The 26235-nt window shown below is 42.8% G+C and overlaps 1 protein-coding gene across 4 annotated transcripts in view; it reads right to left on the bottom strand.

The window, feature by feature from the left end:
• Positions 1–26235, bottom strand: part of EFL1 (elongation factor like GTPase 1) — a 177741-nt gene that overhangs the window by 28775 nt on the left and 122731 nt on the right. For all 4 annotated transcript variants that reach the window (XM_072148346.1, XM_072148347.1, XM_072148348.1 and 1 more), the window contains exons 16-17: positions 15495–15626; positions 112–259 (exon numbers count right to left, since the gene is read on the bottom strand). In XM_072148346.1, the coding sequence (XP_072004447.1) occupies positions 112–259; positions 15495–15626 (280 nt within the window). The remainder of the gene's footprint in view (positions 1–111; positions 260–15494; positions 15627–26235) is intronic.

Genomic DNA, 26235 nt, shown 5'->3' with positions numbered 1-26235 from the left:
TGAAAGATTTTTGGATGAGAACCTCTAGCAAAGTTATACAGGCATAAATCAGTGTCTGGACAAGGCCGCCTCCAAAATGTTTACAGGAAAAAAATATATTGTTATCCCAACCTTTCTCTTAAGTCATCCAAACAGCGCTGCAAGTGAACCTCTCCTGCCGTAATAAGGACGTGCTCTCCCGTCTCCTGGATCAACACTTCAACACAGGGATCGGCCTGATTTAGGAGCTTCATTCCTTTTACCAGTTGCGGCATTTCACCTGGAAAAAGAAGAACATGGCCATGAAAATTGGGATTTGTAATCAATATATAGTTCAATATATACCGGAGTGGGAAGGTTTTTTCTACCTCCGCAAACAAAGCCGGAAAGTAGTACACACAAGAAGTTGAATGACTTTGCACACACTTTTTTGTATGAATTTCTTCTTTTTTTTAATTGCATCCACTTTTACACTCACATAAACAATTTCTTTTCTTACTGGTGGAGATTTATGAAGACTAGCCCAAAGGAAAATTCAATTGATCATATTGTTCTTATTTTCCAAATGCTATGCTAAGGGAACCTCCTGGGCCCCTGAAGCAATGGAAGGTGGGAGCATAAAATAGAGGTACTGAGGGGTACATTGTTCAATATTTCTCTTTCAACACACCTTTTCTTTAAGCAATATTCACATGGTGTGTCATAGAATATGCTCAGGTTATGACAAATATAACTTTAAGCCCCTGTTCAACTGGCCAAGTTTAAGAACATGTCCTTTTGAGTATCCTCATTGGCCAAACATGATATAACATAATGTTGCTTTTAGCTTCTTTCACATCACATTTTCAATCATGTTACCATACAGACAGTACCTTACTTAAGAACACCCGACTTAAAGATGACCCCTAGCTACAAACGGACCTCTGGATGTTGGCAATTTACTGTATTTAAGTCCCATGCTACAATGATCGGCTGTATGAGCTATCACAGGTGTCTGCAATTTAGCTTCAATGTTAATACAAAAATTTTTCCAACAGTTCCAACTTGCATACAAATTCCACTTAACTGCCTGTACATGCATTAACAGCTTTTGGTATTTAGCTCCAAACAGGTGTAACTACCAAAGCAGGAGCCATAGCAGCTCCTACACAACCCATTCAGGATGAAGCTCTTTTTAACTAGGCTCTGCATAGCCCATTTCTTTGTCCAAAACAAACACTCTTGGGTCCTTGCTCACAGGGTCCCTATGTTGCTCAGTAACAGAACATTGTATGCATTGTAAGGCTAAGAAGTAATCTCAGCAAACTAGTAGAAGTGGATATTAGTAAAATGATAACTCAATTACCATGATTTATTTTTTTGTTGCATACCTAAAGTGCTACAGAGCCCCTTCCAAGCTTCTTCCCTTTTACTTATGTCTCCACACAGTGCCATCAAGTTTCATCCTCCCCCCTTCTTGGCCATTATCCAATTCCTTTCCCCTCGTACTCCATTCCCTCCTTGCACACTGAAATCTTTGCTGAATTCTGTCTTGCTAGCAACACTGCCAGAACCTCACTGAACAAAAAACCCTATGCAGGGGGGGGGAGTCATAGCAGTTAGGTCTTCATCCAGAATTTTAGAGACAATAGTACTTTAGACATGGAGACTTCAGAGAGGGGAAACTGTTATAGAAAAGTGAGGCCTCATGCACACACTCTGGACTACCAATATCTGCTAAATTTGCTAAAAGTTGAAGTAGGTTGGAAGTAATAATAATAATTCTTAATTTATGTAGCGCACACAGATTACGCAGCGCTGCACAGAGCTTGCCTGAATAGTCCCTGTCCCCAATGGAGCTCACAATCTAATCAACCTACCAGTATGTTATGGAGTGTGGGAGGAAACCGAAGGACCCCCACACAAACACGGAGAGAACATACAATCTCTTTGCAGATGTTGACCCTGGGACTTGAACCCAGGTCCCCAGCACTGCAAGGCTGTAATGCTAACCACTAAGACACCATGCTGCCCATAAGAGCTTCTCTATGTTTTAAAGTTCTTGAGATCTCCTCAGCTTCCAGGAATACATGTGCCATAAAATCCTGGAGCCACTTTACATGACTTGTCATTTCTTTACAAGGAGAATGGACCGCTGTGGTGTACAATTTTATCACAAAACCAATCTCATTGTACAAAATGTTAGAAATAGTAGACAGAAGAACTGCCCAGATCAGGACTGTATTGGTCTCGCTTATTACAGCCGATATTCTGTTCCGAAGTACAGATACTTCCGTTTTTAATTTGCACTAATGTGTATACATAATGTCTCACATAAAAGCTGTTATAAATAAATAGCACAGAGACAGCCAACAAGCAATTGGAAGTGGATCAAGCTGGCGCGGACGTGACTGCGGTGAATAGTACTTAGCAGGTATTAAGTAGCCCTGGTTTATATATTCACCACAGAAGCCAACGGCTTTGTTTTGTGAGGGGGAACTGAAGTCAGAGTGGATTAAGAGAGCCACTTAAGGAAACTGCAAACCTCACGATAAAAACACCACACCGGAGAAAACACTGCTGGAGCGAGATGGAGGTCAGCCTTAACCCCTTAAGGACGCAGCCATTTTACAGCTTAAGGCTCAGCCCGATTTTTTGGATTCTGACTTGCTTCGCTTTATATGGTTATAACTTTTGAACACTGTTACTTATCAAAACGATTCTGAGATTGTTTTTTCCCCACATGTTGTACTTCATTTTAGTGGTAAATTTTGGCAGATAAGTTTTGCGTTTATTTACAAAAAAAAGAAAATGTGATGAATTTTTTGAAAAATTTGCCATTTTCGAAATTCTAAATCATCACGTTTTCAGGCAGATAGATTTACCACCTAAATAAGTTGCTGAATAACATTTCCCATTTGTCTACTTTACATTTTCATAATTTCTGAAATGTCTGGATAATTTATTTTGACGTCACGCGGCTTGCAAATAGAATAGCGCTTTTCCGGATTTTCAGAATTGACTATTTTGGGGATAAATACAGTTTTGAATGAAATTTTACATATTTAGCATCAAAACCCCCTATATAACCAACCCATTTTCAAATCTGCACCCCTCAAGCTATCAGAAACAGCTTTTACGAAGATTGTTAACCCCTTGAGATCTTCATAGTAATTGAATCAAAATGGAGGTGAAATTTAGAATGGTCATATTGTTCCCTTATACGTTCATTTAGCACCAAAATTTACACATTTCCAAAATATAAAAAGAGAAAACCCACCATACAATTTGTTCTGCAATTTCTCCTGAGTACAAAGACCCCCCACATGTGGCCGTTACTTGTTTTATGGGGGCACAGCGAGGCGCAGAAGGGAAGGAGGGCGCTGCAGCTGCCAGGATTTTAGTTTCCTCATTGGCCCCTTTTGAAGGCTATAAAATTTTCGCTTTTTCGTTATTGGGGCCATGTGACGGCATTTTTTTTGCGGGATGAGATGCTTTTTCCATTGTTACCATTTTGGGGTTGGTATCACCTATTGTTGAAAATTTAGGAACTTTTTTTGAGGGCAGGAGTAGAAAAGCATCAATTCTGTACTGGATTTTTGACTTTTTTTTTTTTGGTGTTCACCGTATAGACTAATAGTCATGTTATCTTTATTCTATGGGTTGATACGATTACGGGGATACCAGACATGAATATATTTTCTTACGTTTTACTAAATTTGTCAAACAAAACCCTAATGTGGGGAAAAATCTATAATTTTTGTATTGCCATCTTCCAAGTGGCATAACTTTGTTACGTTTTTGGCTACGGAGCTGGTTGATGGCTTATTTTTTGCGGGACATGTTGTACTTTGCACCAGTATCATGTCTGAGTACATATGGTTTTTTGGTCGCATTTTATATCATTTTTTGTGGGATTGAAAAGGTAAAAATCATAATTTTTGGAGGGTTTATAACAGTTTTTTTTTACGGCGTTTATCGTGGGGGTTCAATAATGATTTACTTTTATTCTACGGGTTGTTACGGACGCGGTGATACTATATATGTGGGGTTTGTGTTATGATTTAGACTTTTTTTTTGAGTTATATGTCTCTTTATATGTTTTGGGGGTTTGGGGCATTTTTAGTGATTTATGACTTTATTTTTTTATTGAATAACTTTTTTTTTTACTTTTTCACTTTTATACCATGGGATATGAACAAGCAATCCTCTGATTGCTTCTTCATGATAATATTCTGCAATACTCATGTATTGCAGAGTATTATCAGTGTCAGCCTATGCACTTGCATAGGCTGGCACTTTGCCAGTAAGATGACGTCACAGACGCCATCTTACTGGCAATTCTTGCTAGTAACTCTGGGGTCCAGATCGGACCCCAGAGTTACTATAGCAACGATCGGCGCCCCCCGAAAACGGTTCGGGGGGGCCGATCGTGGGGGAAAGACCCCCCAGATACTTGTTAGATGCCGCGGTCGCGCTGACCGCGGCATCTAACGGGTTAAGCACCCGCGATCGGAGACAACTCCGATCGCGGGTGTTACACTGGGGTGCCGGCTATTAGTTACAGCCGGCACCCCGTGTTTCCCGATGCCGGTTCGGCTCTGATCCAGAGCCGAGCCGGCATAGGAGCCGTGGCGGATATATCCGCCACTGAGCGCTAAGTCACTGCGCTCCGTGGCGGATATATCCGCCGCGGAGCGCGAAGGGGTTAAACCCACGCACAAAATAGATGCTGCGGGAGTGGGGTGTAGAATAGCAGACAGATTGCTCCGTGATCTGAGCTGATCTGGTTGTAAATATTATTCAGACATTCATGGATATCATTGAAGCAAAGGTTTTGTGTGTCTGTGTTTTTGTTCCCACCTTCCCAGTAAAAAATATCTATGATGTAATAAGCCAATGGACACCTTGTGTACCCACACTGTCCAGTCATGAAAAGGCTCTGCATGAAAATGCATTGAAACAATTGTGACCAAGAACTAATCTATCTAATTAATAGATTTTCATGAAAATTTTAGCTAGGTTTCGCTTTTTTTCACGCTCACTTAAGGCTATTTTGTTGTCTCTGTAGAGAAGTCTGTCAGAGAAGCAGTCACATGGCTCAGTGTGCATCTCTTAGGCTACATGCACACAATAGAGGTGTATGGCTAGGACATGCGAGCCTGGCATCCTAACTATTACTTCTATATGCATATTTTTACATTTGTGTTTGTGACTATATTTTATATGGAATAAACCGTGACTATCTATAACATACTACGCTATCGATGTTTTCCAGCAACCCGCCACAAGGAGTGAGAACGGAGGAGGAGAAAACGTAGTGGTGATGTCTGAATAGTGGCTTATTCTCATCGGAGGATCTTTTATTGTGCGAGCACATTTGAATGACTTTTGCCATTGGAGGAGAAAGAAACTGGTGAAGTTATACATAAAGACAAAGAAAAAGACTAAAGAGCTCCGGTCAGAGTAACTTTTATTTGTCTAATTGTGTGGACTGTGGGTCGGTCCTTGGCTGTTGGTAGCTCTTAAACTGGAATTAGAGTGCAACTCATCTTTTTTATTGTTTTAAGAGATGTATGGCACCAGGACATGGTGCAGTGAACACACTTTGTCTCAACGCAATCTGACCTGACCGGGTGGCCGCTCTGCAAAGGATCGAACATGTCCTATATCTTTTGCGGGATCTCTCTGCTTTCTATGTAGTGGGGAGGAGTGAGGAGCGCACCACTCCCCTCTTCTGCAGCGCTGGGTTCAAGTCCTATCCAGATCAACACCTGCAAAGAGTTTGTATGTTCTCTCTATTTGCGTGCATTTCCTCTGGGTCTTCCGATTTCCACGCACACTCCAAAACATACTGGTAAGTGGATTAGATTGTGAGCCCCATGGGTACAGGGACTGATCTGGCAACCTCTGTGTAGTGATGCATAATCTGTGTGCGCTATATAAAATAAAAGGAATTACCTGGGGACGCCGACGGTAGCGTGCATGTAGCCTTAACTGTGTTCTACTGGTGGTTACATAAACACATTCAATAAAGCTGATTTATGGTCGGTCTTAAATGGGTGTATGTAACCACTTAGAAGTATAAAGACAAGATACACACATTGGGGGGGACTTATCATCAAGTTTCTGAGGTAAAACTGTTCTAGTTGGCCATGGAGCTCAGCTTTAATTTTACAACTCACTGTGGGAAAATGACAGCTGAGACAAGTAACAGTTTTGCTCAAGAGACTGATAATAAATCTCCCTTATTGCTTCTATAGGAGCTATTCACCATAGAAATGCCAGTGTATACACAGACTTTTCTATCATAATACATAGGTTGAAGGTAATATATACTATATGCTGTGTACACCAGCCTTTCTATTCTTTATACAGCTGCTTCACACCATAAAGCACAGGTGACTACTGTGTCTACGGGGTCCCATGTGGTGGGGGGGGGTGTGCATAATTAGCGCAGGACATCTTGTCCCCATACTGCTAATTATACCTTTCTTTTCTAGGTGCTCCCGGCATATCAAGAGCAAACGACAGCACCAGGATCAAAATGATGAGGGGCGGAGGTATTTTGGTTAATTTCCTTTAATTTTAATTTTTTTTTTTTTTGCAGAAGTGCAACAATTGGGTCAATATGTATTTAGAAACAGTTTTGGTAGAGAAGTGTCAACTTCTGATAAGTTTCCTTTAAAATTTTCTTCATTTAGGTTTAATGAATTGTTTGACTCAACAGAAACAATACTGCTATCAGAAATCAGCTTCCCATATCTGTGGATTCCACTATGTTGTGATTTCTTTGATCAGATCTTCCCAGTAACTCTTCTGCAATCCTGTGCTCAGAGTTAAAACTGTTCAGCATCTGGATCTTTTGGGATAACTTGGCGCCTGTTTATGACATCCGTGCTCTGCCTTTAAAGGCCAGAATGAGTTTTCTGCCAGTTCATATAGCTGCCTGATAAAAGCATCCACACACTTAGCGGCATTTTCATCCCTCTGAAGAAATCACAGCTCATCACATATCACACCGCCTGCAGGTACAGCGCGCCCAGATGTCTGCACTATCCTCTATATTTATAGCATTTAACCCTCAGTCCCAGAGAAATATGGATATCACCTCAGATGTAAAAACCTGCAGACTCTGGAATTATGGCATGAAATGACAACAGATAATATAATTTATTTAAAAGCCAAAGTTGTATCAGTCCCACAAAGTTTAAAAACAAGAATAAATGGGATATGGGCTTCTACAAATGGATAGGTTTCCTGGTGTATCAGGAAAATAAATTCCCTCTGCTGGATAATGGCATCCCTTTCTGTCTAAACAGGAATCTGGCTGTCGGGGCCATTAGTTTACCGTATTTTTCAGACTATAAGGCGCACCGGATTATAAGCCGCACCATCAATTAATGCCTGCTAAAACACACCAGATTATAAGGATGAATGACCAGTAGTTGGCAGACCTGTGCTCAGTTCAAGGCAGCTGTTGTCTGTAAGTATGGTTCATATATAAGGCGCACTGGACTATAAGGCGCACCTTTGATTGCTGAGAAAATCAAAGGACTTTTTGTGCGCCTTATAGTCCAAAAAATACGGTAACCTTTTGGCATCCTCAGTTCATCCATGCCTTGCAGCACTCATGGACACTGGTTGTAGAGAACTGCAAGCAGGACCTACTCACTACTCTTTTGAGGAGGACAGAAGGAGTTGTAAACTTTAGGCACTTGAAAAATAGAGTAGCCCCAGTAGGTTAGCCTCTGCAGACTCGTTACCAGGCTAATCTGCAGGTTTTTCACTGAAAACATTCCAATGAATGTTGCAGGTTTCATCCACAGTTTTTAATGCTGCAACAGGAACTCCATATGGGGTTTATTTGTTTAGGGTTTGTGGGAGATTTGGCCCAGTAGAGACCGTGGTAGCGGGGTGCTGTGATGCAGTTCAAGACAGTGACACCAAAGTACAGTCCAAAACAGGTCTCGCCTGCGTTTATTGTAGCAGCAAAATAAAACAGCCTTTACATTCAGGCATTAAATAAACAAAAATCCTACCCGTCAGGGTGCTAACTATACAGGTGTTCACTAACTCACCACTATACAAAATCACTTGGCTGCTCCAGGCACAGAGGTCAGGGCTGTGTCCTCTCAGCCTCCTTCCAGAGAGAGACAACACTTCCAGCTCTGCTGAGCGGTTTAAAAAAAAAACTGATTGGGCTGCTCCCATCACCTGTGTCCAAGGTGCTGGACACCCAACCTCAGCACTAAGGCCTTGCATAATAGCAAAACCTAAGTGAAACATACCGCCCATCCACAGTTAACCCCTTCAGTGTCTCACATACCCTCCCCCTCTGTTTGACCCTGTGGGGGCGAACACTTTTGGCCATCAGACAGTGGGTACGAGACAGGGCATCGGCATTCCCATGCAGCTTTCCTGCTCGATGTTCCACCGTGAATTTGAAATTCTGCAACATTAGGAACCACCTTGTGACCCTGGCGTTCCTCTCTTTGGCCTGACTCATCCAGGTGAGGGGAGAGTGATCGGTTACTAGCGTAAACTGTCGCCCTATCAAGTAATACCTCAGGGATTCCAGAGCCCATTTTATCGCCAAGCACTCCCTCTCAACTATGCTATAGTTCTTCTCAGGGGGTGTGAGCTTGCGGCTCAGGAATGTCACGGGATGTTCCTCGCCCTCCACTACTTGGGACAGGACAGCCCCTAAGCCCACGTCAGAAGCGTCAGTCTGCACAATAAAGGTCTTGGTGAAGTTAGGGGTGATCAGTACCGGTCCCTCGCACAAACCCGTCTTAAGTCGCTGAAACGCCCCCTCAGCCTCTTCACTCCACTTTACCATCACCGCCCTGCTACCCTTTGTCAGGTCAGTCAAGGGTGCCGCTATGGTAGCAAAATCGGGGATAAATCGGCGATAATAGCCCACTATGCCTAGGAAAGCCCTCACTTGCTTCTTGCTCATAGGTTGTGGCCACTGCTGGATCGCTTCAACTTTATTTACTTGGGGTTTGATGACACCTTGCCCAATACGGTACCCCAGGTAACGGGCCTCTTCCAGACCCAGTGCACATTTTTGGGGGTTCGCTGTCAACCCTGCTGCCCTCAGGGAGTCTACCACTGCTTGCACCTTGGCCAGGTGACTCTCCCAATCGTTACTATAGACTATGATGTCATCCAGGTAGGCCGAGGCATATCTCCGGTGAGGTTTTAGCACAAGATCCATTAACCTCTGGAATGTGGCGGGAGCCCCATGTAGCCCAAAGGGGAGTACCACGTACTGAAAAAGCCCATCAGGGGTAACAAAAGCGGTCTTCTCTTTGGCCCTGTCAGTAAGGGGTACCTGCCAATACCCTTTCGTCAGGTCAAGGGTGGAGAAGAACCTAGCCTGTCCAAGTCGTTCTATCAACTCGTCAACCCTGGGCATGGGATAAGAATCAAACTTGGACACCTCGTTCAACTTCCTAAAGTCATTGCAGAACCGTAGGGAACCATCAGGTTTGGGAATCAACACAATAGGACTCGACCAGTCACTTTTAGACTCCTCGATAACCCCCAGGTCTAACATCTGCCTGACTTCTTCGGAAATGGCTTTCCGGCGCGCTTCAGGGACCCGGTAGGGTTTTTGGTGTACCCGGATGTGGGGTTCGGTTACGATGTCATGCTCGATGACTGAAGTACATCCCGGTAACTTAGAGAACACATCCACATTTCGGAGCACAAACTCCTTCGCTTCCTGAATCTGGGCCCTGGAGAGGGACTCCGGGATCCGTACTTCAGGCACCTTGGCATCGGGTACACCTACCTCCGGTGTCACCTTCTTGGTGACAGACGCTTTTTCTACTCCCACGGCTATCAGGGACTCTCTTTCCCTCCATGGCTTTAGGAGGTTCACGTGGTATATCTGTTCGGGTTTCCTCCTCCCCGGCTGAGATACCTTGTAGGTTACCTCCCCCACTTTCTCCATGACCTCATATGGTCCTTGCCATTTTGCCAAGAACTTGCTCTCAACGGTGGGCACCAGAACTAGCACTCTGTCGCCAGGGTCAAAGGTCCTGAGTCTGGCTGACCTATTGTAGACCCTAGACTGGGCCTCTTGTGCCCTTGTCATGTGCTCCTTTACAAGTGGCATTACCGCCGCTATGCGGTCCTGCATAAGGGAGACGTGTTCTATCACACTACGGTGGGGGGTCCTCTCCTGTTCCCAGGTCTCCTTGGCTATATCCAAAAGCCCACGTGGGGAACGGCCATATAACAGCTCAAAGGGTGAGAAACCCGTGGAGGACTGGGGAACTTCACGTATGGCAAACATCAAATAGGGCAACAAACAATCCCAGTCCTTCCCATCCTTGCTGACCACCCTCTTTAGCATCCCCTTCAAGGTCTTCTTAAACCTCTCGACTAGGCCATCTGTCTGAGGATGATACACAGAGGTGCGGAGCTGTTTAACCTGCAGTAACTTACACATCTCCTTCATTACCCTAGACATGAATGGGGTACCCTGGTCAGTCAAGATTTCCTTGGGGAGGCCTGTGTGTGAGAATACCTGGAACAGCTCCCTAGCAATATTTTTGGAGGAGGTGTTCCTTAATGGAATCGCCTCGGGATACCGCGTAGCGTAGTCCAGGATAACCAGGATGTATTGGTGCCCCCTTGAGGATTTGACTATGGGGCCAACCAGATCCATTGCAATCCGTTCAAATGGCACCTCTATGATTGGTAGCGGGACCAAAGGACTCCTGAAGTGGGACACCGGGGCAGTAAGTTGACACTCAGGGCAGGAGCTACAATACCGGTTTACCTCCTCCCACACCCCGGGCCAGAAAAATCTCTGCAGGATCCTCTCTCGGGTCTTCTCAGCACCTAAGTGCCCTCCCAGCACATGTTTGTGTGCCAACTCTAGCACCAGCCTACGGTGAGATTGGGGTACTACAAGTTGCTCAACCTCCTCACCCCGTATCTGGTCGACCCTGTACAACAGCTCCCCAACAATCACCATTCGGGGGTATATTTTGTCAGCCCCTGGTATTTGGAGTACCCCATTTATCACCTTAACATTCTCCCGTGCCTTAAACAAGGTAGGGTCCTGTAGCTGTGCAGCCCCAAAATTCTCACGGGAAAACTCAAGGTCCGGCATGTCGGCCACCTCCTCGTGACCCTCGACCTCACCAGCTAGGACCTCTAGGGGAGAGAATTCATCACATGGGGTCACCCCTACTGCTGGTGTGGGTACATCGGCCTCAAAGGGTTCAGGGGCCAAGGCCGGACATACCTGACGTCCATTATCTGCAACAGCACCTGAGGTGGGTCTTCGTCTCCAGAGGTCCCAAAACACCGGTAAGTCTCTGCCAATAATAGCCTCATGAAACAGGGTCCCCACCACCCCCACTTCATGGGTAATAGTACCACAAGGGGTATGTAGGTTGATGACAGCAGTGGGATATTCGCGAGTGTTCCCATGTATACATAACACTCCCACTTTACGCCCACTGTACAGTCCAGGATCAACCAAAGTTCCCCGCACCAGGGTAACCAGACTCCCTGAGTCTAGCAAGGCTTCCACTGTGTGACCACCGATTGTGACCATACACACTTGGGGTTCTGCATCCGTGACTGACTCGGCAGCCAGAACCGGCCGGGCAAACAGTGACATTCGCCGGGTCTGGTTGCAGTCCATTGGCTCCACTGACAGGGGACAGTTGGCAGCAATATGGCCCATTTCATGGCATCGCCAGCACTGGATACGGCTATGACCTCTGTCACGAGCCTCACTGGGTTTCTGTGTATCCAAGCCCCCCAGTGTACCCCCTCCCAACCTGACCTGTTTCCCTTTTTCTGCAGTAGCAGTCTTACCAGATGGTTTAATGGCCTTGTCACTGGCACTGCTTCGTGTGGGAGGGATAAGTAGAAGATCCTCCGTAGCCCGATATCTCTCTACTAGGGACACGAGCTCCTCAGCATTTGTGGGACCGGCCTGTCCAACCCACCGCTGGAGCCGAGAGGGCAGAGAACGGGTGAACTTGTTAAGAACCACTCTCTCGACCATCTGTGCTGGGGTGCAGTCCTCGGGTTGTAGCCACTTCCGGACAAGATGGATCAGGTCATGCATTTGGGAGCGTGGGGGTAGTTTTTCTGAGTATGCCCACTGGTGGACCCGGCTGGAACGAACTTGAACGGTGACCCCAAGACGAGCCAGAATCTCCGCCTTTAGCTGGGGGTACTCACGGGCCTCCATTTCACTCAGGTCGTAGTAGGCCTTCTGCGATTCGCCTGTCAGGAACGGCGCCAGGACATCTGCCCACTGCTCAGCTGGTAACTCCTCTAGCTCAGCTACTCGCTCGAACACAGTGAGATAAGCCTCCACGTCGTCGGTCGCCGTCATCTTTTGTAAAGCCTTCTGCACTGCAGCCCGTGCGGAATGCTGGACAACCGGGTACCCTTGCAAACCAGTATGGGACCCCTCAGTAGTCGTCGCTTGCGGTGCTGCCATAACGCCAGAAAACTTTTCCATCATCAGCTGGAACATGGCTCGGTACTCTTCCTGCTGCTGGCGGAACCTCTCCTCCTGCTGCTGGAGCATGGCTTGCTGCAGCTGTCGATTAGCCTGGGACTCTTCCTGCTGCTGCAGCCGAGTAGCTCTGGCCTCCTCCTGCTGCTGCTGCCGATTAGCTCTGGCCTCCTCTTGCAGGTATTTAATAAAGTCCTCCATCTTGGCTTTATCCTGCAATTTGCCTGCTGCTTTCACCCAGGCCATGCAATGTTGCAGGATGTAGCGAGCCTTTCAGGTGTGTGTCTTTTGAACTGCCCGCAATCCGAAGCACCATATGTGGGAGATTTGGCCCAGTAGAGACCGTGGTAGCGGGGTGCTGTGATGCAGTTCAAGACAGTGACACCAAAGTACAGTCCAAAACAGGTCTCGCCTGCGTTTACTGTAGCAGCAAAATAAAACAGCCTTTACATTCAGGCATTAAATAAACAAAAATCCTACCCGTCAGGGTGCTAACTATACAGGTGTTCACTAACTCACCACTATACAAAATCACTTGGCTGCTCCAGGCACAGAGGTCAGGGCTGTGTCCTCTCAGCCTCCTTCCAGAGAGAGACAACACTTCCAGCTCTGCTGAGCGGTTTAAAAAAAAAACTGATTGGGCTGCTCCCATCACCTGTGTCCAAGGTGCTGGACACCCAACCTCAGCACTAAGGCCTTGCATAATAGCAAAACCTAGGTGAAACATACCGCCCATCCACAGTTAACCCCTTCAGTGTCTCACAGGTTGCAGAAGCTTTAAGACAAACTCATAGCTGAATTTCAAGTTAAGAGCTTTTTCTAGCATTTGCTCCATGCCCAGTGTGTTTAATACTTCAGAAATGCATTTTATTCCATGTCTGCACACTGTACCTGTAGTAGAAGTAAAGAGTTCCAGAAACAGCATAAAGCTCTGCTTGGATTAATGTGCGGTGTTTGCTACTTGTTGAAATCATGACTCCAGAAAGTTCCAGGTTGGCCTTCAGGTCTTTGAATATTTGATGTTTTCCACCATTCCCCCCAACCTTTGGAGACATCTCTTGTCAATTTTACTCTCACCCGGCCCCCGCCCTCCCCAAGTCCAGGGAGGTTACCAAGCTTGGCAAACTTCTTAAGTTTTGGAGAAGGTCTTATACCCTTTGGCAGTCTTGTGTTTGGTAATAACAACAATTCTGATATCCTTCACCATGGTGACAAAGGAACAGGGCCTACAGTGTGGCATTTTAAAGCTCTGAAGTCACCATTGATTGGCTAATTTGTGTCACAAGGTACACTATGATTCCATACTTGCTGAATACATACATACTTCTCATGTTCCAGTTTCTAAACGCAATCAAAAACGGAACAGCGAGGGGCTTGGACCAATCAAATACGCCTTTCATGTAAACAATGTAAAACACGTGGTTCTCCTTAATTAATATGCGATCGGGCCAAGCCCCTGCCTGTTTTGATTGGATTGCGTTTAGAAAAGCAATCTAACCAAAATGCCTTAGGTTTTTCTATTTTTCCCTCCATTTGTTTTTTATTTTAAATTATTCTTTAGCATTTATTCTTTTATAGTGAACAAACTAAGTGCTCTGTACAAAAAACTTTCACACAATTCATTTTTTTCAGGAGATATGGTCTTAAAGTTCTTGGGCGCCAATAACGATGAGCAGGACTGTAAAAGACACTTGCTGCACCCTATAGAACTATACCTAAGGATTTAATGTAATGCCAATGTCTTCACTCATAACACTGGATGTCACTGCATGGCATATACTGTTAATGAACTATAGGTATATAAAGTATATAGGTAATGTTTTATAATAATTTCCCTGGAAAATCCATACATAGATCATAATTGAATTTCCTAGTGATGAGGTAGTGTGCAATAAAAGGGGGAGGTGAGGGGGTGTATGAAGAGGACTCACGGGCTGAGCCCTTTTCATACACAGGTGGGGTGTGTTGCATATTGCAGCAAAGTAACCGCGTCCTGTGCTTGTAGTAGTATTGCAGTATATGGTAGGAAGGATCAGACCATCTAGGGTTAATGTACCCTAGAGGGTCTAAAAAGTAGCAAAAAAAAAAAAGTTTCAAAAATAATAAAAAAAATATATATATATATATCAAATCACCTCCTTTCCCTAGAACTGATATAAAACGTAATAAACAGTAAAAATCACAGACACAATAGGTATCGCCACGTCCCAAAATGCCCGCTCTATCAAAATATAAAAATGGTTATTGCCGGTGGTGTACAACATAACGGAGAATAACGCCCAAATGTCCAAAACATGACTTTTACACCATTTTACATCACATTAAAAATGAAATAAAAAGTGACCAAAATTTCGCACAGACTTCATGGTAGCAATGAAAACGTTGGCTCATTTAGCAAAAAATGACACATCACACAGCTCCGTACACAAAAGTATGAAAAAGTTATTAGCATCAGAAAATGGCAATTTTTTGTACACATTCCTTTAATTTTTGAAAATGTATTAAAACACAATAAAATCTGTATAAATTTTGTATCACCGCGATCGCACCAAACCAGAGAATAAAGTAGAGGTGTTATTTGGAGCACACAGTGAAAGTTGTAAAAACTGAGCCCACAAGAACGTGACGCAAACATGTTTTTTTCCAATTTTTCCACATTTGGATTTTTTTTCTGGCTTCTTAGTACAATGCATGGCATAATAAATAATGTGACAGAGAAGTAAAATTTGTTATGCACAAAATAAGCCCTCACACAGCTCTGTACATGGAAAAATTAAAAGTTATGGATTTTTGAAGGCAGAGAGCGAGAAATGAGAGAAAAAACCCTCCGCGTCCTTAAGGGGTTGAAGCTGTGAAGGTAACAAAGTCGGATTATCCTTGCTTGGTATAACCATACAAATCTCAGCCAGCATAAACAATCCATGGATGTGTAACCTACCTGTACACCAAGCTTCAATAATGCAAGACTGATCAGCAAAATGACTATTGTGCCATCAGATGTTCTCTTCACCTGACTTTTTGTCATACTTACTTGGATGTGCTGGTTCAACAGCTACTCGCACAATTGGGGTTGCTTCAAAGTTCAGTGGAATGAATGGTGGACATGCTGGTGATGTGGACAGTGTTGCGGACTTCAAAACAAAGTCTTCCAAGCCACTTATTCCTAAAAGCGAGAAGAGAGAAGAATATAGTAAAGAAACTGAGATCAATAACAAGAAATAAACCAAACCTACACAATTATTATTAAAGCAAATGCACAGGATTTCTGGGTCTTTGTGATAATGACTGGTGATCCCTGCACATATCTGCAGTTCTGGTCACTTCTAAGCTATATAGATGGCTCTGTGTACTTTATAGGGACTATTATGGGGTAGTGCAGTTCTGCTCCTGCGCTAAAGTACCCTGGTATGGCCACTAAATAGTGGACCTCTGGTTCCATCCCATACAAAGCTTTCAGCTCCAGTTAGAACGGCTTATAGATACTGACAACCTATCACCCGCTACTCTTACTGGAAACGTGAAGAAATTGATAATGGTGAGGTTATTTCTCTGACACACACTGACATTGTCAGAGAGATAGGTGATCAATAAATAAATTGGGGAATACCACTTTACAGGAATTCAATAACCTGAGACTATACACTGAAGCTGTTTACGTTCTTCAGTAGAAGTTCCCCATGGAGTCATATATTACATTACTCCAGAGCTTGTGAGTCACCGTTCTCAGACCATTACAGTGTCGATGACTGGTAAAGGAGAACATTCTTGGAAGTGCACTGGACACTGCTGGGCAATACTCATGACACATACACTATGAGCTCTCACCCTTACAAGAAGGATATTATCTAACACTATATTAGCAATCACATTACAAGGCATGCCTCTTGTGGAGTATTCTTAAAGAGAATACAAGCAGTTCCAAACTTAAGGACACCCAATTTACAGAAGACTCCCAGTTACGGACAGACCTCTCTGCCCACTGTGACTTCTGGTGAGGTTCTCTGGATCTGATAATTTACTGAACTTTAGCCTCGGCTCCAATGAGCAGCTGTAAGAGTTATCAAATGTGTCTGCAACAAATCTTTATTGAAAATCCAATTATTGCAGGGACAAAAAAAAAATTGCCTGGAATTACACTTACAAAATGTACCTCTTCTGACTTGTATACAAATTCTACTTAAGAACAAACCTAGGGAACCTTTCTTGCACATAACCCAGGGACTGTCTGTAGTGGAATTCTGTTGAGTCATCATAAATACCAAAACCCAGACAGCCACTTCTAAGTAACATGAGTGCATCAGGATAGTAGGAAAATAGTTCTGACTTATTATAGCTAGCATTGAACTCAATTCCCCTTACCCAACAGAACCCTGAAATAATTATACAATAGACAGCAAAAACCAAGGCCAAAAGGAAAATCAATTTTAAAGTGGACAACTACAAAAAAATTGCAATATTTAATTTATGAACCCCCCCCCCCCCCTCCATATCAATTGGTACCATAGTACCATCTGTCTAGTGATGTTCTATAGGAGTGAATGAACTGGTCACTAATAATAGGCCTTTAATTGACAAGGCCTTTAAAGGACACCTGTCACTTGTCCTGTCATCTCTACCTGTTGGAGCAGCTCACAAGGATCCCATCCCAGCCTTTATCTAGTTATTTCATAAATTATTCATTGTAAAATCATCTATTTTTTATCATGTAAATGAGACTGGTCACATGGTCAGAGGCAGTGATGTCACCCCTGTTACCCCTCCCCTCTCCTCCCCCTGCTCATGTCTGTGTGTAATGTATAGTAAAGCATGGCTAGTGTGTGTGCTGCATCTGCTGACATGCTGCATCCTCCTAATATACAGAGACACAGACATCAGCTACACATGAATCTGACATGTTCTGCTGTAACATGGCTGCCTGGAGCTGCTGTATCTCTCCTAAACACACACACATGCACACACAGGCTGCAGGGGGCGTGGCCACCAGCACCAGGAAGCACATCATTATACAGCCTCACATCATTATACAGGCTGTCAGTCATGCACTGGGGGTGTGGCTGTGCATCCCACTCATGAATAGAGTGGACAGCTTGAATATGCTAATGCTTCATTGGACATTTCACAGGTCATTTGCATACAGCTTTAGGACCTCATTGCTTAGGTTTACAGGCATGTAGAGGGACAATAAAGGGATAGAGGCAATGCTCTCTAATGGCAGTTTATGAATATATATTTAGTTTAGGGGGGTTATTTTGCATGACGGGTTCTCTTTAATTGACAACCCCTTTAACCAATGCTTTATCTTATGTATCCAAAGCATTTGCATACCTTCAAAGGCTCTTTTATACCTTACATACATATGTATACAAGATGCCCCTATGCACGCAGGAGGAAAAAAAAAACTGTTTCAGAATTCATTCATCAAAATCTTCCCTTAAAAAGTTGCTGAAATGTTTAAAGACAAAACAGAACCACATCTGTAAATGTTTCTCGGGGTAAAAAATTTTTAAGAAATGTTTTCACAACATTGTATTCTGCTCAGTAAGGACATGACCTTGAAATTGCAAAAACATGAGTAAACATTCAGCATGAAGTGGATCATAGCCTAGCTAGGTGGGCCGAGGCGCTGATCTGCTCAGGATCCACACTGATGGATCATATCACTCACAACCCCTCTACAACACAGATCAGTCATAAATCATATCATTATCAATGGAATTGTAAAAATTCCACTGCTGGACTGTAAAGGAATTAAACTAAACATAAGCTTGTACTAGATATGTGCTAACTACTGCCACCTACTGGACAACGAATAGTGAAGGACAGGAAGTGACAAATACCAATCACATATTTACTGGTAGTTGTCACTTTTCAAGTCCATTCAGCTTGAAATAGACTACTGGAAAAATATATATTATATATATATAATATTAACTTTATCAACTGTTTCAAGGAATACAGACAATAATAATGAATGACAGCATGAGAACAGTAAGTAAATTGCTCATATTATACACATGTGCCAAATATTCTCCCTGACCCCACTCACATGTTAAGAAGAAACACTGTAGAGTAACTCTGATGTCAATGATTGTTACCAAATTGTCATATTTCATTCTTCACTTAAAAACAAACAGAACACTGCACATATTGTGCTAATCACTCTTTCCAGAGTTATGGCAGAATTTTTGCTCAGAAGCTGTTTCCCAAATATCTTCCTGAGCAGTGAAGTGGACGTAGAATAACCATTTACTGTATTTGCCCTTAAGCTGATCACAGTTCAGAGATCCCATGATGCCTTCTGTTCTCTCATAAAGTAATTTAGCAGTATGTCCAGTGAACACTTCATAGTGAACATACAGGACAAAATAGAGACTAGCCTGGCAGCTTTCATCACATGGAGGGGCATGCAGCATATAATAAGTAGTAGAAACCAGCAGTGAAACAAGTTACATGACTGTGCTGTGTGAGCACTAAAGTTTAAAAGCTCTATGCAGAAAGTGTCCACAGAACAGAAGGAAAGGAAGGGGGCTGCAGAGTAGTATACAACACAGTTTGAGGTGCAAAAAGACAGATAAGTTCTGTAGAATCACAAACTGGGATGGAGGGACTGATAGGAAATGGGAGAGATAATAGGCAAAGTTGTCCTACACCCAAGAACTATTGATTTGTTAAAGAGATATTCGAGGGGCTCTTTAAAGACATAGTTGGAAATATGAGCTGCAGATCAAAATCCAATTCCTGCCTCTTTTTTTTTAACTTAGTCTAAAGATAGAAGACATTTATTGGCCCCTGAGGGAAAATGGTTTGTCTCCTCCACTGAGCACATATAAAAAAAAAGTCTTACAAACAAAAGAATGAATTAAAAACTGACACACATGAACATTAGTAGAAAAAAAAACACATATAGGTTCCTAGTGATACTAGATAGTGCCAGAGAACTGTCAGGACGGTACACACACAAGACTTGAATCTAACAACCTCAGTCCACCACTCACGTTAGCTTGATGTATTACACAAGGAATAAATGATTTCCGAAATTTTCATTCCGATATATCATCTGGATGGTCATTTGTGGTCATTTTTATAGATACTTATTTTTTTAAAAATTTTTACTCCCTAAAACCCACCTACCTACCCACAACGACGGCTGAGAGGCAAAGAAAGGAAAAAAAAAAGAAAACAAAAATGCCTGCAAGTATTGCCACAACTGTTCCAATTTCCTTAACCCCTTAGAGCAGTGACTTAGCGCTCAGTGGCGGATATATCCGCCAATACCCTCCAATTTCCACTTCCCATTTCAATTTACTAATATGTTTTAGCTTCCCAACCCTACTATTGATCTATATCTTATAAATCCATGAAGTTACTTTTCTATTTACCCGACTAGTTAATAAAGACCTCCATCTTAGATGAATCAACATCCAAAATAACTTTCTTTCTACTATTATTTCATACATGCAATAACTGATATTATCTAATACTAAACATATTTCCCCCCACAACCATATTTAGTTGATAATAAATCCCTAGACATTAATTTTACATCTTATCAAGTGTAATATTTTCCCAACGCCTAATCTTTTCCAAAATTCCTTCCCGTTGAAACAATACAATTTATTTAAAATTACAGTTTAGTCTATTGCTATTAGCGTGTGATAATAATACCTTGATTTCTGAATCCCTAAACGCTAACAAAAATTGTGCAGCCAAAAAATACAAAAAAAATAAATATGAATATAGATATGGATGAAGATACTTTTGTATTTTGTTTTGCTGACATACGCTTGTCTACAATCTCCGATTCTGTAGCTCACAGAACCACAAACCTGATATGATCTGAAAGAGGAGATCCATATCTTTTATGTGGCGGGTTTCCGGGGAATACAGAAATGACTGATACTCATTGTACCAGGGATATGTTAGTGCCTTGCTAGTGCAGTAGGGGAGGGGTGTGAATCCTAGTACAAAGAGGTGGTACTGTACAGGGTTGAACAGGAGAACCCACAACACTTGGCAACTTCATTTTCTCTAAAATACGAGATTACTGAGAAACACATGTCACACTTTGGAAACACACTTAGAAAAGCTTATAAAGTGTCAAACACAATGCTTGCTTTACTTTTTTGGGGGCCGACTCCACTTAAATGCATCTAACATGTAGCCGCTCAGTACCGCAGTTCAATAACTCATGTTAAGAGTGGCTACAAAGAACTTCTCTCACATATCTGTTTGCTTCCATGGATAGACGGCTACTGGTGATATTAGTAGTTGTTTCCCCATTCTTGTTCTGCTCCTTTCCAACTAAAAAGGAATCGCAAAACTTTTAATAAATAATAATTAATAAAACTGTGGCTTCTGGCTTCAACTCTCTCACAAGAAAGGGTTAAAAGACGTTATAAACCAGCAGCAGGTAATATGTCCCCATTACATACGTGACCTCAGGTCTCTTTTACCCTAAGGTACAACAGCCTCCTCTGACAGCAGCGCTGGCAGGACGCCACTTCAGGTGCCAAGCTGCAGGAACTGTGAGCGCTAACCACTGCTATGCTGGAAGACGGTCAAATACAAGCTGGGAAAGTCTGTGTGAGGGAATATCCAGAATAAACTATGAAAGAGGACACCAGCGCTGTGCGATATCCATGCTAAGCCACGCTTCACACAGAAATAGTGGGCCAGGTAATGACACTGCCAAAGACCATGGATTAACCCTTCTTCCACTATAGAAGAAAGAAGGCCCGTAAAAAGAATAGATTTCAATAGTGAGAAGAAAGGTGGAGCCGGACAGCTTGTACCCTGGAGGTACACATACTTTTACCTCATACGATGGGTGTTTATCTGCTTGAGGTCAGCCCTGCGGGTTCAGCAGTAATTCTGTGGCAGAACGTACAGTGAGATGGTGCAAGGTGCTCCTTTCTGAAACGAGAAGTGACCATCTTTGCCTCCCATTCATTTTATTTTGAGGACGAAAAACACAGTCTAAGACAGATGAACATATGGGGGGGGGGGTGAAAAGGCCCCCATAGATGTCTATGGCACCCAGTTACAGTGCGTTATGCAGCCACTCGGCTTTCAATGGAGGGGTATGGTGCACGCACCCCTCCTGCACCCGGCTGTAAGCTTGCCTGGTTCGTGTACAAGTGGCCTAAATCATCTGCACACGATCGGTGCTGTTACTCGTGCTCATACTCCAATGTTGATAGAAAAAGACGGGCAACCGTCTTATACTTGTGGCCATGAAAACAATGGCCATGAAGATAATATCATACAACATAAAACGGCCACAAAAAAAATGTGTAGGAGGACTAATGTTTAGCTTCTTTCTATCAGCTTTGGCTGGCAAGATAATAAGTTACATATAAAATCTAAGCTAAGCTTGCCCAGTGGCAATGTAATCTCAAAGTACAGTCAAAGAAGAAGATGAACGGTGAAAATCTGAAGAGGACTAAGTATTATATCAACTATTTGCGCTTAATATATTATTAGTGGAATTGGAGAAAAGTCTGTATTTACAGGTCTACAAGTCCAGCAGGCTGGTCCATGGTAATGCACAAGACTGAATTGCCTAATCGTTATATACAAGTATCCGGTTCTAGAGATCAAAATCAGAGAACAATGTATAACCACTTGATTTCAGAAAGAATGTAATTTCCATCGATCAGCATTTGATGGATTGTTTGTAAGGGGTTCACCATGTCCCTAGAACAGTGTTTTATAAAATAACCAAAGTACATCAACATAAAACCTATATTTTGCAAAAAATGTTCGTAATTAGAGAGCAGCAATGACTGTAGCACAGAGAAAAATTATAATTATATTTTCTGAAGGTTACAACTGTCACCAATCAGTAGGAAGGCCTTTGCTGTGAATGACTTCAGTACATCTGCGGCCACATCAATAGTCTCTCACACTGCTCTGGTGTCATTTTGGTCCATTCTTCTTCCAGTCTCTTCCACAGTCCTGTAGCTGTTGGGGGTTCCCTGGCCATTACTTCGTCACCAAGAATTTTCCAGATGTTTACCTATTGGGATTAGATCAGGACTCTGGGCTGGTGATTCCATTGTTCCAATGAACTGCTTTACCCATTTTACTGTGTGACAGAGAGCATTGTCCTGCATGTAAATTGCTGGTTGATTGAGTAATGACAGCAAGGAAGGAATCACATGTTGGTAAAGAAGGTTCTGATAAATATTTGCATTCAGTCTAATGTGTAGCTGTATGAGAGGTCCAATCACTGCTGCAGAAAACATTTGCCCAAAGCATGGCACTTCCTCCACCACCTATTACTGACTTATTTAAACAATTTGTTTACAGTCTTTTCAGAGTTTGTCGACAAACAATGTTTCCAATGAGATCCAAATAAATTGAAATTTCTACGATGTTGCTGTATAAAGGAGGGGCCTCTATATACTACTTGGTAGGGGGCTGTATAGACTATTGGGGAGGAAGCTGAATATCAAGCTGGAGAGGGGAGGGGGCTGTATATAAAAATGGTGAGAGGCCTGTAACCAGTTTAGGAGTCTCTTCTATATATGATAAACGGTGGTGATGAATGTACTATAATTTATTCTGGGGAGCTACATATAGGATGTTTTATATGTGGGGGATAGTGTGGTCAGTTGTGTTGTGAGAGGTATACAGTATATACCATTTTGGGTCAATGTTATCCAGGTGACATTATACTGTAAGTGATGTTTTTATGTGGAGGAGTAGACATCTGGCAAAAAATTTGATGAAGATCAGTGAAGGCTGAGAGAAGCGAAAGGAAGTCCTTTTCCTCAAGGAGCAGATTATCACCTGAAAGGTACACAATCCCACTAATGTCTGCCTCAACGACTGACCTATTAGTGTGTTACAGCTATCAGCATGGGTAGCCTCAGTCACAGAGTGTCAGCACACCTGACTGCGGGGAGGTTAGCAATTGTTAGTAATGTTTTGACAAGGGCATAACTGCTTTTTAAAAATTTGTCTTTAAATCAAGAGAGCCAAAAATAGCAGGGGATTAGTGGTATAATTCTGCGGAAAGGAAGGGCAACATTTTGATTTTTGCCTCAGGCAGCCAAAAAGCTAGAATCTTCCCTGTATATACTGACCGACGGACACTTCAGGACATTGTAAATCTGATGACAGGTCACATAAATACAGTCGGCTTTCTGTTTCTAGGACACAAAGAGTCCAAGAAAAACACTAAACAAAAAGAACTGATCATCCAGCACTGGTATTCAGAAGGAAAGGTGACATGAGGTCATTCTGAGAAGTGCTGTAATGTACATGGTACAAGCTGACAGACATCCATAACATATATAGCACGTAAAACAAGAAAAATATGGATCACATTTCAGATGGTTTTTTTTTCCCCCCTCCGGTTTCAGCAAGTTGCAATGAGCATCATGCCGCTTTTCACGGTCTATGAATGTAGTCTAAACACAGTAACTAAGACGAATGTTAATTTGTGTGCATTATAATCCTCAATGACTGATGCTTCACAGGTGCAAACAGTAATCCGCTCTGTGTATGTGTCCAGATATTACTGCTCCCTCCTCTTTGTTCCTAGAAATCTAATCTATCCGCGCAGGTTACAACAGATACAGATGGCAGCATTGTTCGCTCGGAAATGTCTACCCAGCAGAAAGCGCTGGGCGATCCCCCCGCATGTAGTGACGCTGCACTGTGAACACTTGTTTGTTGCTATACAGGGTATGAGCCGCAGCTTTTCCTGGACAGTTGCACATAATAGAAATGTAGTCAAAGCTCTTCGGCAGAACAAGGCACATGCTTTCCAGCTGGGAAGTTCTGCCTGAATCAATGTAAATTATAAGCAAGGCTACAGGAGCATGTAACACTCACCAGGCTGTGCATAAATCTGTCTGTGACCAGCTGCAGCCAGACCTCAGCCACCACCACGCGCTACAATTCATAGATTGCTTTCTTCTCCTACCATACGAGCCCTGGTTCATATAATAAATACTAAAGGAATTTTTACAGGGATGTAAAAGTGAATGTAGAAGGCACAGAGGTCACACTTGCATTTGGGAGGGTCCACATCACTTTCCATTATTAACAGCATCAAAAAACATATTAGCTGTCTACGTCTTTTTTTCCCACTATAAATAACGGATGTGTAGGGAAGGTAACAGAAGATACATTAGAGTCTATGGGAAACGGAAGGTGAACCGAAGATCTTTCATTTTTTAGTTTCAGTTACACTCAGCTAAAACAGAGGGCGTAATGGAAAGGAGTAAACTGGGGCTAGTATGAGCTACCTGATATTCCACAAATACGGAACAAAATCTGCCCTAAAAAAGCTCTATTGCGATTATATCCACACATGGGGTTGTGTGGGTATAATCGCAATAGAGCTTTTTAAGGGCAGATTTTGAGGCAATTGCTTTCAATACCCTCAATTTGTAAACTCAACACCTCATGGATTATATAAAGTGGTATTGGGAGCATTTTAGTGTACAGAGGGCGCGATACTTAATTTTCCAGCTAGAGAGAAGATGTAAACTGTGCGGATTACAAGATCCTGCATTACTTAACATCTAGGATTGGTGGGTGGGGATATCGTAGTTCTGCGGGGTTAACTCGAGGTGCTATGGGTGCGGTCACACATGCTGCGAGCGATGCGTTTATAAATGCAACACTAGCGCACTGGGGTGGGTCTCTGCCCGATCGCATGTGTGCTTACAGTGATACGCATGGGATCGTTAAGCAGCCCTTGTTGTCTCGTATTGTTTAAATGCTGGTTACCCATAACATGCATTTCCCTGGATATGCATATGCAATTGGGCCGAGGCACTATCCATGCTAGTGGCACGTGTGACCGTATCCTCAACCTAGGAAATATGGTGATGTCATTTTGTCCATACATTCATCTTCCTATTCGAAGTAGTTTAGTCTTGAGGCACATGGCATTTTTGGTTTATTCATTGCTGCTATAACCTTCATAAAATATTCATTTTTCTGTTAGAATAGTAGGGCTTATTTTTACAGGGGAAGATGCTTTTTTTAAATTAGATTTTATTCACTCTTTATCATAGGGGATCCAAATATATAATATAAATATCGTGAACAGTATATTTACAGTGATATAAAATATACTACAAGCGTAAGTTTAGATGGAGTTATTGCACACATCTGAATCAACGTAAAAAAAACTCCTAATATTAGTTTCCCATCGTTTTTAACTGGAGTTTACAAGCGTTATTGCTCTACGAGCATTGAATACATGTAAACAGTAGACTCAGCAGATGTCTCTATGGCATGGTATACAAGGTTATTCACATGAAACCACTATCGCCTTGCAGTACTTGGGCCGGTGGTTCATAACTCACCTGGGAACTAGTCTGCATTATATCTGTTTATCAAAGTAGTGATTATGGTAATTGGCTTCCTGTGAAATAGTCAGTCTATGCACATACTCGAGATGGGTAAATTAGACAGCGAGCCCCATAGCACTGGTCAATTATCCTGATGTATCACCTCTGCACTGCCCACTTACACAGCGGGAGAGCGGAGGGCACAGGATTCCAGGTGCAGCTTACAACTACTTCAGTTATCACAGATGAAGTTTCCCACATTGGGATTTAGAGCCATTTAAAATATTAGGCACATTTTTTCCTTAAAATGAACTCAGCTGTGCTGACAAATCTTATTGCCTTTATCATTACCACAGTGATTGTGTTCTCCTCAGCCATTTATGGTTCTTCCTTGTTCTAGCAGCCGAATCATGACACAGAAAATTACAGCAAACATAGCAAGCAAATACAGAGTCT

This window comes from Engystomops pustulosus, chromosome 4 (genome assembly GCF_040894005.1).
Source record: "Engystomops pustulosus chromosome 4, aEngPut4.maternal, whole genome shotgun sequence".
In the NCBI taxonomy this organism is placed as follows: domain Eukaryota; kingdom Metazoa; phylum Chordata; class Amphibia; order Anura; family Leptodactylidae; genus Engystomops; species Engystomops pustulosus.
This window is presented reverse-complemented; position numbering and strand designations above follow the sequence as displayed.